A 15,602-nucleotide genomic window follows, 5' to 3' on the forward strand; every position below is an offset into this window, starting at 1 on the left:
CAACGAAAATCAAAACCAGTTTGAATAATAAGCATCCCTTTATTTGCTGACGTCATTACAAAAACCGATTACATTAGCAACAAAAAGTGTTTTCTTGAGTTGAAGTCAGAGGCAGTTGCTCCCCAAAATGTTAAGTAAAACAGTGTACAACATCTGTATTAAAATGTTAAATTTTACATTGTCTTTACCACTTTTGATCTTCTGAACAATTTTATTGAGCAAAATAAGATACAAGATTACATGTTTATTTTATTTTCAGGAATGTAAAGGTCTAATTATTCAAACAGTTTTTATTATAAAACTAAACTCTGAAGGTGTCTACAGAGTTGGCTTTTTTTCTCTCTCTTTAAATCAGTAGTCTAACAAGGATTAGAAAAGACAAAACTCTGTTCAGTGTTTCTGACAAAGTAGAAAGGGTGAAAACATAAATAAGGCTTTAATTTGGCAAAATATAATACAATGCCTTCTGTTATCCTTGAATGAACAGTTTCCCAATTACTTCACTCTGTAAAAGATCAGAAAGAAAGAAATTCATTTTAAAACAAAGAAACAAAAGGCAATCAGAAGACATCTGTCAAATACCAAAAGTACATATGCCATTTGATCTAGCATGGCCTTTTCAACTAAGATCAGAACAATTAATACTGATGGTAATCAAAAATAAGAGAAAAATCTCAGGATTCAGAAGGAGCTTCTGAAGGTGGATTTTTAAATACGTGAACCAAAATCTCAGACCAAACTGAGAATAATACAGGGATTTAAAAATCCTATTTAGAAAACATTTAAGAGAACAACATTGGGAATCCATTTGTATTACTGTTCTACTCAAGAGACTGTAAAGCTAATAAGGTGAGTGAGCAGCACTGGAAAGAAACTGAAATTTACAACTCTCCCCCAGTGAATAAATAATTGAAGCTTCAGACAGAGATTTTCTAAGGTCTTCTGAAGCTTTCCAAGTCAGATAAAATGACTAAAGAAATTAAACTTCAAAAGCCATTAAAGAGATTAAAAGGACTTAACCATACACAACATGTGAAGTCTGACTGGATCCTGGTTTGGAAAAAATAGCTAAAAAGATATTTCGGGTATAAGTGGGGACACAAATATGGGCTTTAAAATGGATGATATTAGAGCTACTGTTCTGGTCTTTTTGGATGTGACAGTGATACTATGGATTTGTAAGAGAATGTCTTTGTTCTTAAGAGATACATACTTAAGTGCTTAGGGGTAAAATGTCATATTATCTGAAAGTTACTTTCAAATGTGTTGACATCAACAAAATATGTATACACAAATAAAGAGATGAAGTAGCTGAAGGGTGTCAGTGTTATACACTATATATCCTTTCAACTTTTCATTAAGTGTGAAATTTTTCAAAATTAGAAAGTTGAGGGGAAAAGAAGCAATTAGAAAGTTAAAAAACAAAGTTATCACTGGCTATCATGTTCTCTAAGACAAGATTAACAGCTAATCAGAAAGTCTACATAGCCCACTGGTACATTAAACTAAGAAGTGCTGTGTAAACACATTACACAAAATGAAAACCTGATCCATATGACAGTCAAGTGTAAAGTGTAGAAATAAAAGCTAGTTTTTGTCTGAAACATTAACTCTTACACTCCAATAGCACCAAAAAAGAACTTTTTCCTTTCAGAAACAAGAGAAAACTGTATCATGAAAGAATCTATTTGTTAAAGGGAGTAAGAAGGACACATATATACAAAACACATACACAAAATTTCACCTCAGTTTTTCCTGGATAACTTCAAGAGCCTCTCCAATTCAATACTGACAAACCAAATTACCAACTTTAGGAAAAAGCCAGAACTGAAGGAAGAAACTATAAGAAGCTGGCAATAAAGGATTAGACAGAATAAGGAGAAAGGAAAGCTGTGACAAGGATCAGAGCACATAGTGCTTGAATTAGGGAGAAGAAAAGTGCAGATTAAGAGCACAGGGCCTAGGCCCAGACCACCTTAATTTAAATCCCAGCTCACCCAGTTACTAGCTGTGTGACTTTGGGCAACTTACAGAACTTCTTTGGGTCTGCTGTAAAATGGGAATAAAAAAATAAGTAATAATATTAATCATCATCATCATCACCATCATCCCTATCTATCTACTGCACTGGGTTGTTGTGAAAATTTAAATGAATGACCATGTGTTAGAAGCATGTTCGTTCTTAGAGGCACATTCATGAAGTGTCAGCTGTTAAAATCATCAGCCTCCTTCCACATGATTCCACTAACAGGTTCCAAGGTAAAAGATCCTGGGTGTTATAGTCTGAATGTTTGTGTCTCCCCCATCCCCCGAAATTCCTATGTTGAGATTCTAACTCCCATGTAATGGTATTTGGAAGTGGGGTCTTTAGGAGATTCCACTGTCATGAATGGGATTAGTGCCCTTTTAAAAAGGACCCCAGAGAGCTCCCTTGCCCCTTTTGCCATGTGAGGACACAGAAAGAAAATGGCCATCTTTAAACCAGGAAGTGGGTCTCACCTGACAGAACCTACCGGTGCCTTGATCTTAGACTCCCCAGCCTCCAGAAATGTGAAAAATAAATGTCTGCTGCTTAAGCCACCCAATGTATGGGGTTTTTTTAATAGCAGCCCAAACAGACTAAGACATGGGGTGATAAAGTTTTCTGATATAGTCGGACATACACTTGGAACACTTAGAAGCCAGGCAGATATGAAACACAAGAAAAAGTAGGTATCTGGAAACAAAAAAGTATACTACAAAATACTACTGTTAACAATCCAAAGCTACAAAAACAATTACCTTAATTAAAAGGGGGACAGGCGGATGACAGCCTTCTGTTTGGGGAGGTGGCAGGGGTGGGGAGAGAAGGATAGCAGATGAGCAGGAAGACTTCCAGAAGAAAAGAAGGGTTAATGTTTTACAAATTAAGGGCGCAAGACAAATGCCCCTACAACTCAAAGAAAGGCTAAGTTCTGTGTATTAGGATTTCGAAAACTAAATTACTATACATCATCTCTCTCATTTTTGTCTTTTAAAAATAGCTTTTCTCTTACTGAAAATGTACAGCATTATCTTAAACAATTCATATGTACTTGTAGTATATACTAAAAAGAAGTAAGATTCCTGGTAGGAAGGTAAATTGGTGCAGCCACTATGGAAAACAGTATGGAGGTTCTTCAAAAAACTAAAAATAGAGTTACCATATGCCAATCCCACTCCTGGTCATACAGCTGAAGAAAACTCTAATTAAAAATACATGCACCCCAATGTTCACAGAGGCACTATTTACAAGAGCCAAGACATGGAAGCAACCTAAGTGTCCATCAACAAGAAGACGTAGTATATACATACAATGGAATATTACTTGGCCATAAAATAGAATGAAATAATGCCATTTGCAGCAACATGGATGCAACTAGAGATTATCATACTAAGTGAAGTAAGTCAGAAAGAGAAAGACAAATACCATATGATATCACTTATATGTGGAATCTAAAATATAACACAAATGAACTTATTTACAAAGCAGAAACAGACTCACAGACATAGAAAATAAACATGGTTATCAAAGGGGAAAGGGGGCTGGGGGAGGGATAAACTGGGAGTTTGAGATTAGCAGATACAAACTACTATATATAAAACAAGATAAACAACAAGGTTCTACTGTATAGCACAGGGAACCTTATTCAATAAGGTTCAATATTCAACATATTGAATATTCAATATCTTGTAATAAACTATATGGAAAAGAATATGAAAAAGAATATATATATGTATATATATAACTAAATCACTTTGCTGTACACCAGAAACTAAAACAACATTGTAAATTAACTATGCTTTAATTAAAAAAAAAAAAAAAACAGTAATAACATATACCTAAATAAAGCAGGGAAGAAAAAAAGATTCTTGACATCAGACATTAACCTATAAATTCTGATGATTAAGAAATCTGTATTTCCAATTTAATTATCTGGTAGTAATTTTAAAAGAGTTGACAAGAGGGAGAATACACTGAGCAAAAATGATGGCTGAAGTTAAAAACTCGAGGGTAACACAAACATTTAAAGGGCATAAAGAAGAGCTGTGGGAACCAAGAGATCCCTAAGGAGGGGTTATCACTGTCAGTGCTGGCTAGAACCTATGCAAGGAGAGAGTTCTCAAGTGCTGGTGGACCTCTAGCTTCATACAATCCATCTATCTTTCATGATACACTGCTGACCACTTAACCGCCCTTTCACTTGCCAAATTTGAAATTAAGTTCATCAGCTAACAAAAGAATGCTGAGTTATCTATCACTTAGGTGAGCTGTCTGCTAAACAACAGTTCAGCTGTGTTGCCAGGGTATATGTATTTCTTTTAACAAATTACACACTACATTTTTATAAATTAGGAAGAAAAAAGTCTGGAAAAATAAAAGTGTTACTACCAATGATCAGTGTAAGTCTCAAATTTAATATGATTAAGGCAAATGTGGAAACAGGCAAGCAAAAATGGTTCAGACCACATGTTTGAGAAGAAAAAGAAAATACTGAAGAACACTTTTGAGATGCTGGAGAGATACTACTGACAAGGTCTAAAGGCAAAGGGTAACAGGCCATCTTATAATTTTTTAGGTTCTCAGAAGCGAAACCCTTCCCTTAGAAAACAGAGGCCTAAGGACTGACCTCACCGTATTTAGAATAATTCACAACTATTTTCAGTATCTTATATGCAAAAGATGATCCTGTATTAGCTCTAGCAATTAGGAAATCATTAATGAATTACCTCAGCAAAAACGGTTTCAACGGAATGGCAGAAAGAGAAGCCATTCTAGAGGAGATGGAGTAGTTAGTAGCATGAGACTGTGAGAATAGTTTCTTCTTTTAAGAATCTTTGTTAAACAGTGAAGTAAAAAAATTAGGGTGGTAATCTACAGAAAGTGCAAAGTTAAAATAATATATTTGAGCATTTTTCAAGACTGAACAGAAGCAGTGAGTGGAGAGGACTGAAGATGTAGACTTCAGGACTGAAGCAGGACTGAAGATGTGGGAAGGAAAGTTGCCCTGGGAAGCAGGAAACGAGGTTATTTTCTAGTTTGGGGAAGAGTGGTCAGGTGGCAGAAATTTAACTCTAGGCAACTGAGAGGTCAGCTTACCAAGGATAAAAGATTAAGGTATAATTCTTTTTGCTGACAGGTTATAAGAATGAGTTGGGTTTATTTGAAAAGTCTTCTTAGAGGTAACTCACCTGAAATAGCATTTTAAAGGAGAGTGTATGCTAAGACAGGCCAGAGGACAATCATTCTACAAAAGTGAGACAGAATGCCCCTGTGACCAAGATGGAGGTCCATACCAACTTTTCCAGAGCACCTAACCTATCCTGAGGCCTTTGTATAACCTAAGAGTCTTAAGTTTGGGTTCTGAAAGGGACAATTAAGTGATGAGTTGCCCCCTGGCATTGCACAGGCCACCCTACTCATGTCCAGGACACCACGATTATTATAGAACAAACGGCTTCAAAAGAAGAATATCTAAAGTATTCAGTGCGTATCAGAACACCCTAATTACCCAAGGCATTGTGACTTAAGTCATTCTTGAAACAGGTAAAACCCAGGAATCAAATCAATCAACATGCATTTCCAGGTAATACGGTCAATAAAATTTTATAGCTTGGTTTGTTTATCTTAAGACTCTCACTTCAGGAGTTAAAAAATGGATTTCTTTGATTACCCACAGCAAACTTAAATAAAATCCAGCTTCCAATGTAAAGAAACTGTGACGACTTGATTTTCAGTTCAGCATCTTACCTCAGTAAAAACATTATAGTCACTTTATTTTACCAAGTCATTAAAAAAAAAAAGAAATCACACAGATATTTTGCCAGAACTAAGATCAGGATAAACTAAAGAAACAGTTGCAGACATTATGGCAATGAACAAAACCTAGGTAAACAAGTTATGAGTCTGTTCTGTAAAAAGGTCAAAAGAGGCAAAGAAAAAGGGTTTTTACATGAAAACACTAATTGGAAAAGATATGTTCACTGCAGCATTATTCACAATAGTCAAGATATGGAAACAACCTAAGTGTCCACCAATGAATGAATGGATAGAGAAGATGTGGATGTGGTATGTATGTGTACATACACACACACACACACACACACACACACACACACACACACAGTGAACTACTTGGCCATAAAAAAGAAGGAAATCCTGCCATTTGCAACAACATGGTTAGAACTTGGAGGTATTATGCTAAGTAAAATAAGTCAGATGGAGAAAGACAATATGATTTCACTCATATGTGGAATCTAAAATAAAACAAACAGACAAAACAAAAACAAACTCATAAAAGAGAATAGCTTAGTAGTTACCAGAGGGGAAGGGAGTTGGAGGGTGGACAAAATGGGAAAAGGAAGTCAACTGTATGGTTATAGATGGTAACTAGTCTTGTGGTGGTGATCACCTTGCAGTGTACACATGTATAATGCTATACTCATGAAACTTACATATTAAAAAAAAAAAAAAAGATAAGGTATGTTTTTTTCTCCTCCAAGCTACAAGACCAAAAAATATGTACAAGATGGAAATAAAACTCCAAGAAAGCTATAAAGCTGTCATTTGGAGGTTCTGAGAGAGATAAAGAGGGAATATTTCCACTAGGGTAACAAGAGTTCCTATATTTAAAGTAAATACACACTGTACATACATTCACACACACAGTATGTCAATTATCTATAGACAAACAGTAATACTTCAGTTATTCTTACCTAATACCTGATAGTGTTCTTTCTCCTTTGTGAGCTGTTGGTTTACTGCCTGAAGTAACTGCTGTAACTGTGTTACAGTCTGATTTAGACTTACAGACATTGTCTCCTTCTCAGAAGACTCCTAAGAAGAAGACAGAAGAGATGAAAAACGCTGAGCACAAGAAAAAGGCATTTGCAACCAAAACCAAAAATAGTTTATTGCTGTTTTAAACACAAACAAAAAAACCTGAAAGATGATATGAAAACTGACAATAAAAACCACATAGCGCAATAGGGTTTGCTACCTAGCATGCAAATTAGTTTACATCAAAGAAAGTTATGTTATAAATGTTGTCACTAGGTTACAAAGGGAAAAATCTAGAATCGATGAATATCAGATATAAATCCATTTCTCCTTTCAGAAAAAAAATTGCAAGGAACCAAAGGAGAGTACATTCATAACAACAGAAAAATAACAGTTAACATATATTGAGCTCTTACTAAACTTGAAGCACTGTTTTAAGTGTTACCCACTATTCTAAGTGTTTTATATAGTAATTCATTTATTCCCTTCAACAATCCTACAAGATAGGTACTAATATCATTGCCTTTTACAGATGGAGCAACTAAAGCACAGAGAGGATAAAAAGTTTCCCCTAAGTCAGTCACACGGCTACTGAATAGAACCAGGATTCAACACAAGCAGCAGAGTCTACATTCTTAAGCAGTACACCATAATACCTTCCACCACAAACCTAAACATTAACATAATAATGTCTCACCAAGCTAAAGTGAAAACAAACATTAATAAGAACACTGCATTTCAGATAAGATACCTCAAAGAAAAAATAACCTTGAGTTAAGAATGCAACATAATTGATAGAAGCACATTAAAAAGGCATTTTTTTAGGTAGAAATGGATCCTGTACATTTTTTATTCTTCACATAATTTACAAGGTAATCAGCGCAGAGATTTGGAGCTAAAGAAAATGCATACCGTTTCTGGGGAAACATCACTATTCTCAATAACAGTAGTGTCTCCAGCAGCTTTTACTATTTTTGACTGGATAAGATCCAGTGACTGTTGAGCCTGTGAGGAAAGCAATATGGAGTCTCTGAATAATACAACTGATAAATAAATATATACAAGAAAAAAAATGAGTGATTTTCTTACACTCATTATATTTTGTACAAAACTAAAGCTCTTCTCAAAATACAATGTAAAGCCAACCTGTTCCGTTTTTTCCCCCAAATCAAATAGCTTTCTCCCCCACCAGATTATAAAAACACATGCTCACCATTTTAAAAAGTTCAAACAATGCAGAAAATGTATAAAGAAATAAAAAGCAGAAATAAGCACAGTGATATTTAGGTTAACATTAGTCTAGATCAGAGGTCAGCCAAATCTAGCCACACACAGCCTGTTTTTGTAGAGCTCACAAGCTAAGATTGGTTTTTACATTTTTAAAGAGTCATGCTAGACAAAAAAACAAAGAGTATATGAAAGAAACTATAGGTGGCCCACAAATCCTAAAACAGTTTGTGAGTTTGCTGACTCCTAGTCTAGATCCCTCTTTAGTGCATATATGTCCTAACAGAAAATTGGTAGAAAATGTTCTATAAATGGGCTTTTAACATACATGCTGTTTGACGAAGCATTTTCTTTTTACATGTCAATAAATATTTATGTGCATTTCCAATTCAGAGTTGCACAGTATTTCTATTACATAGATATGGTACAGTTCACTTTCAACTACTGTTGCCATTTTATGCCAAATAACACGGCATATCCATATCTTTGAGCACCTGTTTAATATCCTTAAAGTACCTCTTGAGAAAATAAACTGCTAGGCTAAAACTGCAAGTTTTATATTTTGTCCAGTGATCAAACATTCACATTATCAAAATATAAATCAGATTGCTCAATCCTGACAATGTATCATATATCTAAGTCAGAGTTCTGAAACGATTTTTTAATAATTCACATTCTTAATTTATCTTCATTCACAAAATAGCCCTTGTAAATGCCATTTTATAGAAGATAAACTTGAGACTTGCAAAGAGCAAATAATTGCCCCATGGTCACACAGCTCAGAAGTGGCAGCAGTAGGATTCAAACCTAATGAAACTTCTTAAGTTCACATTTTATCTACTGGTGACAACATCAAAGTAATCTGAAGCAACTCTAGATTCCTAGACTTTTGCATAACAATTATGATATAATCATACAGAACCAACAAATATTTCTTTCAACCTTTAAAAGAGTGGCAAATTTAATTGTTTTGCTAATGACTAGATCTGCTATAAACAATCTTAGCTCTAAAGCAGCTCTGATAAAAGCATTTATGAATTACACTATTAAAAATCTCAAAACAGGGGCTTCCCTGGTGGCGCAGTGTTTGGGAGTCCGCCTGTCGATGCAGGGGACACAGGTTCGTGCCCCGGTCCAGGAAGACCCCACAAGCCGCGGAGTGGCTGGGCCCGTGAGCCATGGCTGCTGAGCCTGCGCGTCCGGAGCCTGTGCTCCGCAACGGGAGAGGCCACAACAGTGAGAGGCCCGCGTACCACACACAAAAAAAAAAAAACTCAAAACAGAATTACAAATAACTTGTCAACCTAACGCAAAGAATAAAAAATGTAATCCTAAAAATCACCCATCTACATGTGAGATTAAGAAAAACATATTTCTACAAAGAAATAAAGGGACGAATTTCTGAAACATCAGAGGTCTATATATACTTCTTTCACATTCATGAAGATCAAAAGAAACATACTTTGTAAATGACTATATAAGCAAATCCCAATAAAAAATATATAGATGTAACCAATTTTAAGAGTCACATCAACTGAATTCAAAATTTAATCTACACTTTACAAAGCAATTAATTATATAAATATGATGAAATGAAGAAGCGAATTAAGAATGGAAAAACAAGCCAAAAAGTCTAGTTCCAAATATGTAACTGTATAACAAACAGCTTAAATTTATAAACAAATTAATGTAATGATGTAAAAGAATGAATCCAGGGTTAGCAGTATGTCTGCTTAAGATTCAAGGTACAACATAATATGATGATATGGCATCTTCAGGACAAGCAGTGTCTTACCTTATGCAAGTCACCAGCTACCTTCTGTCTTTCACTTTGTTCAGTTCTAAGTTTTGCAAGTGTTTCATTTAACTGCTTCTTTAACTGTAAAAATACAGGAACACCACAATTAATTCACATCCTTCTTTGATTCCTTCTTTGATTATGCTGAGACCTCTAGGACTGAAGAATGAATGAGAAAGAATGGGCTCGCTAACAGTTATTATGCACAGTGGATTAGCCAATATGCTGCACCAGATGTACAGAAAAGCTAAGAAGTGGAGGTTCCAATCTGTAAAGCTAAACATAAGAAAAGCTACAAAACCAACTAGAGTTGAGAGTAGAAAACTGCAAATGTAAAAACAAAACCATCAAATTCCAGTAGATTATTTTTTTTAAGTATTACTATTCACTATTCATAGGGCAGTTCATTCACATTTATTTCAAATTAAAAGGCAAGTCATAAGAAATTTTACTAGTTTTTAAATGTTTAAAGGCTTTCTTAACCTATATAGTTCAGTTAAGAAGAATCAATTGTGTAATATTTTTAATAAAAACATTGAACAGAAGATTACAAATCCAGTAAAATGAAATCTTCAAAAATTTAAATGTCACTCATCCTTTAAGATGTCACTAGAAAGATAAGTGCAAGACCACACTGGCCTAACTATACCAACAAGGCATGTCTTAATATATACATCTCAACCAACTTGTTGAAACAGTTATAAAGCTCTATTAAACTCTAGAGCTAATACATAGTAACTGTTCTCTTAGTAACTATTCTGATTACATAAGAATGAGGGAAATGGACTCACTGACAAAAGATAACTTTTTCTTATTAAACTCATCAAGTTAATTATGTCTCTCACCCACAGGCACAGCATTCCAAACAGTTCTGGAAACCCAAAAGGGGGAAATATAAGACACTGACATTTCGAACATGTAGAGAGAATTAGTGCAGGACATTCCATTTGGAAATTTTATTTTGGGAACTCTATCCCAAATGCTTCAGTTCTTGCTCCTTTACTTAACTCTGATTTCACACATCAGAGAGGTTATTCCTTTGGCCCAGGAACACACAATGTATAAGCAAACAAAATTATTTTAATATATCTTAAAATGTGGCAACAGTTACCCTGAGCAAAAAGCAAACAGGAAGATTAAAATGAAGACTGCAAACTCAAGGCAAAAAAATTTTAAATATCACTCAAAATGACCTCTTGACAGAAGTAAAGGGTCAAAATGTACAAAGAGAGCATCAGACTGAATGGAGACTCAACCATAATCCTGTGGGTTTGATGCTGCACTGGAGTCAGCCACAAAGCATCAAAGTTAAAAGTAAAATCTCCAACAACTGTAGGTGGAAGTGGGTTTTTAAAAAACACATTACAGGGGCTTCCCTGGTGGCGCAGTGGTTCAGAGTCCGCCTGCCAATGCAGGGGACACGGGTTCATGCCCCGGCCCGGGAGGATCCCACATGCCGCGGAGTGGCTGGGCCCTTGAGCCATGGCCGCTTAGCCTGCGCATCCGGAGCCTGTGCTCCGCAACGGGAGAGGCCACAACAGTGAGAGGCCCGTGTACCGCAAAAAAAAAAAAAAAAAAAAAACACATTACAGGATAAGCATATCACTTAAAGCTGTTGCATATCACAGTACCAATCTGTGCAATGTATAGCAAACGTATGCATAAAACCTTAATTGAATCATTCCCACACTGCAGTGGGAATGATTCAATTAAGGTAAAATAAAGGTAAATTTTATTTCAAAAATAGAAAGGGGCGTGTGTGTGTGTGTCGGGGTGCGGACTGTGTACATTTCATAGAGAGCTCTACTCTGAAAATTGATTCCCATAAATCACTGCTGTAACACTGCTTAACATGAATGAGTTAAGAAATTTTCTTTGGTACATACAGCAGTGCTAAAAAGAAAATCCCAAACTTGGCAGCGTTAACTTATAGTAAGGAGAAAACTGTCTTACTGCAATTGTACTAGAGTTCATTCAAGTACTTTTTTTTTTTTTTGCGGTATGCGGGCCTCTCACTGTTGTGGCCTCTCCCATTGCGGAGCACAGGTTCTGGACACGCAGGCTCAGCGGCCATGGCTCACGGGCCTAGCCGCTCCGCGGCATGTGGGATCTTCCCGGACTGGGGCACGAACCCATGTCCCCTGCATCAGCAGGCGGACTCTCAACCACTGCACCACCAGGGAAGCCCCATTCAAGTACTTTTTAAAAATCTAATCATATTCTTAAGTTTTAAAAGTCACAGATAGACATAATGATTACTGTTTCAAACATACAATAAGCTAGTCATGTTTATTTAAAAAACAAGCCTGCCTCAGTGTAAATTTTCAGAAAATTTAAGAATGGGAATACAGGGTACTCTGTCTTTATACAACACTTAACTAACTTTGAGTCTGTAGTTTTCGGATTATTATGCTCTGAATGATAAGACGATGATAAAGAATTCCACAAGCTTTTTGTTATCTATAATGTGTAGAAAGGCCAGTTAAAATAAGAAGCTACATTGGATCGTTGCCCTTGAATGAAGAATATGTATCTTCCACCTTCAATAATCTCCTTCCAGGTTAGAAAATAAGAGGCTCAGTTAACTATGGTAACTCTCAGAAGAGAATCTTTGCAACTCAGCCAGTCTTTGTCTGTTTGTTTCATTTCTTTATTCACTGAAAATAATGCTGTTGAAGAAATTTGGTTTTATAAAACACAGAAAATTCTGAAAAAGAGTTGCAAGCCAAACATGCCATTGTTAGGAGCTAAGAAAAGAAGGATCATCTTAGGAATCAAGAAAAGACAGACCATCTTGAGTCATCAGAATATGAAGATTATCTTAAACTTATAAAAATGCCAAGCTAAAGGTGTTAGCAAGGAGAAGAAGTCTGGATGGTTTCTCCACATGTCAACACAAGTGTTTTCAGAGCCTACTTGATACCCCGTGGAGAACAAGCTTCTTACCAAATTTAGCTCTTCATTCTGTCTTACTGCTTCAGAATATGAATCATCAAGTTTTTTCTGCAATTCAGTCAACAGATCTTTCAGCTGCAATGAAGTTTAGAGTTTAAGATTGATTTCCTTATGATATCCCATGTTTGTATGCTACTTGGAAGCTCTGCCAGAAACAACTTACACTGAAATATTTTATCACTGTTATAAATTTAACTTAAATTGAGAAGGTTGAAAAAAATTCTATCATAAGTACCTCTCTGACTTCCGTAACATAGGTAGATCGTTCCATTTCTGCCTTCTCTAGCTCCATTTCCAAATGCTCTTGTTCTCTTCTCAGCTAGCAGTGCAACAAAGAAGGAAAAGTTAAGAGCCATATTTAAGAGGCTTCCCTACAATGAAAAGTTATGACACTTATGAATATAAAACTATACCATCTGAAACACTACTCAAGATATTCTTAAAGGCGTAACAACCACATCATAAGACAAAAGAAATCTTAAAACACAGCTTGTAAGACAATCCTTAATGCTAAAAAATGAGTCCATAGGTTACAAGTCAAATGGTGAGATAACATACATTTTCAATATCTTTATTTTCTCTTCTTAATCGCTCTAGCTCTTGCTCCGAAGATGTGAATGACAATTGCATCTGAAATGTGAAATAATTACATGACCAAGTTAAACCACCAAGGATACAGAGGCTTTTCTATCTTGTAGAATTTTAATCAATTAGACACTTAGAGGTTTTTTTTATGTATCTCACTTAAAGCCATAACTGAATTTTAAAAGATCTTAAAAATTAGAGTGTCACATTTAACTTGATTTAAACTGTGGTCAAAACCTACCCCATTTGCATGGTATTATATTAGGTCCAGTTAATTGTTAATTAACTGTAATTAACAATAATCAGCTGTACTTAATCCCCAAATGCATTAATATAGAATACCATCAGCAACCCCAGATTCTGCATAGGTCAGTCCAGGAAAACAAGTGAGCAAGAGATGGCACTCTTTACCACACCCAAGTACTACTACGCCATTCTATATGAGCATCCAAGATACCAGATTCTGGTATCTGTGGAGACTCCTGGAACTAATTCCTTGATGGATATGGAGGGACAACTGTAAACAGAAGAAAAACTAAGACTACAAAATGATATTCAAGTCCCGTGAACAGAAGAAGGACTTACTTTTTCTTGAATACTATATCATGAGTCACATATCTGTGTTTTAAAACTTATTGTGAACACCAAATTCTTTGCCTTATGCTATCACACTGTGGTTCTTTAACTTCCAAAGCACTCTGCACTCTGTATCATTACTCTTTAGTCGTACCCTAAACCAGTGAGTCTCAAGCGTCAGTGGGCATCAGAATCATTCGGGGGGCTCTTTAAAACACAGACTGCTAACCCCACAGCTTCACATTCGGTAAGCCTTGGGGGGGCCCAAACAATGTGCGTCTCTAACAAGTTCCCACGTGACGCTAACGCTGCGCGTCCAGGGCCCACACTGTGAGAACCACTACTCTAAGCTTTTTTTTTTTTTTTAAACCGTTCACACATCCCTTTTATTCTTTTTCCCCTAAGCTCTTCGTTTTTAAATACCTGTTTAATAGTCTTTTGTGATTCATCGACCTTAACTTTCCATTTATTCTCTTCTTGCTCCACACTTCTCTGTAGTTTCTGTAAAATTCCTTCCTATAAACAAAAGTATAGTTGTTCTGAAAACTTTATGTTCTAATACCAAGATAAACTATTTAAGCAACTAAGTAATGTTAATAATTATTTTAAAATGTAGGTTAAAAATCATTTCCTACTGTTTCTGCAAGGACGGATTTGTATTTTTCACACTCTAGCTGTAACAATGTGTGCATTTCATCAGCTTCTTTCAACTTGTGCTCTAAAACCTGCAAATAAAATAAAGAAAAATTCTCTAGTTTAGTTTTACCAGAAAGTTTTGTACTTCAAATTTGTTTCAGTACTTAATGGTATATTATACAAACGGTTTCTGTTTTATTAGTAATTATTACATTTCAATCTTCTTAAGTAACAATGAAGTTTAATTACCTTTTTTATGGTCATTTGATTTTCCTAATAAAACTCTTAGAGTCTGTTTAATACAAAATATATCACACAATTTTGTAATAAATAGGCTTTCACTCTTTAGTGAGACAGTAAATCAAAGCAGATCCACATGTGAAGTAAGATCACAATGCCATGGGAAGGAAATTTTATTCATGCCACTTGAGAGACAAAAAAAGTTAATTTCCCAAATTTCAGTAGTCAAGGATAAAAATACATCTAGGCTCTGAATACTCTTAAGTAATGTATTTGGGGATACATTAGCAAACCAGTCAGTTTCTACCTATCAACTGATCTTTACTTTCTAAACCCAAGCTAAAAAGAGAGCAACAGACAGTTAAATATTCAGTTTTAGAAATGACTAAGATAACAGAGTTAAACGAGAAACATCAGCTTTGTACACAAATCAAACACAGGGAAGACTTAATACCATTTCCACCAAAATGTACACAAAAATGAAACCACCTTCTTATACTTTCTGAAAAGATCACTATTCTACTCATAATATAGCCTTTATCTTTCCCAAGCTTATAAAGACAAATTCTGATTTACTTCTTTTTTCTATGTTTCTTTAAAATATAAATACTTCACTTCATGAACTAACCTTAACCTCTTCTGAACCTGAAGTTCCAGCCACACATTCTTTTGCCCTCTTTTCAAATCCATGCAACCATTCACTATAACTCTGTGGAGAAGAAAAGTCAAAACAACCAATTTCAAAAAATACCTAAATGAAATAAGTAAGTATTTTAAATAACCAAA

At 35.3% G+C, this 15,602-nt stretch overlaps 1 protein-coding gene across 17 annotated transcripts in view; it reads right to left on the reverse strand.

The window, feature by feature from the left end:
• Positions 1-19: 19 nt before the first annotated feature.
• The window catches only part of KTN1 (kinectin 1), a 118,606-nt gene continuing 103,023 nt past the window's right edge, over positions 20-15,602 (reverse strand). For 9 of the 17 annotated variants that reach the window (XM_067734739.1, XM_067734769.1, XM_067734747.1 and 6 more), the window contains 10 exons: positions 15,445-15,525; positions 14,576-14,665; positions 14,364-14,456; positions 13,338-13,409; positions 13,015-13,098; positions 12,771-12,854; positions 9,822-9,905; positions 7,712-7,804; positions 6,736-6,856; positions 20-505 (listed from right to left, as the gene is read on the reverse strand). In XM_067734739.1, the coding sequence (XP_067590840.1) occupies positions 501-505; positions 6,736-6,856; positions 7,712-7,804; positions 9,822-9,905; positions 12,771-12,854; positions 13,015-13,098; positions 13,338-13,409; positions 14,364-14,456; positions 14,576-14,665; positions 15,445-15,525 (807 nt within the window). In that variant the 3' untranslated portion in view covers positions 20-500. The remainder of the gene's footprint in view (positions 506-6,735; positions 6,857-7,711; positions 7,805-9,821; positions 9,906-12,770; positions 12,855-13,014; positions 13,099-13,337; positions 13,410-14,363; positions 14,457-14,575; positions 14,666-15,444; positions 15,526-15,602) is intronic. The other 8 variants (XM_067734815.1, XM_067734761.1, XM_067734825.1 and 5 more) reach the window with 3 other exon arrangements.

This window comes from Pseudorca crassidens, chromosome 1 (assembly GCF_039906515.1).
Source record: "Pseudorca crassidens isolate mPseCra1 chromosome 1, mPseCra1.hap1, whole genome shotgun sequence".
Lineage (NCBI taxonomy): Eukaryota > Metazoa > Chordata > Mammalia > Artiodactyla > Delphinidae > Pseudorca > Pseudorca crassidens.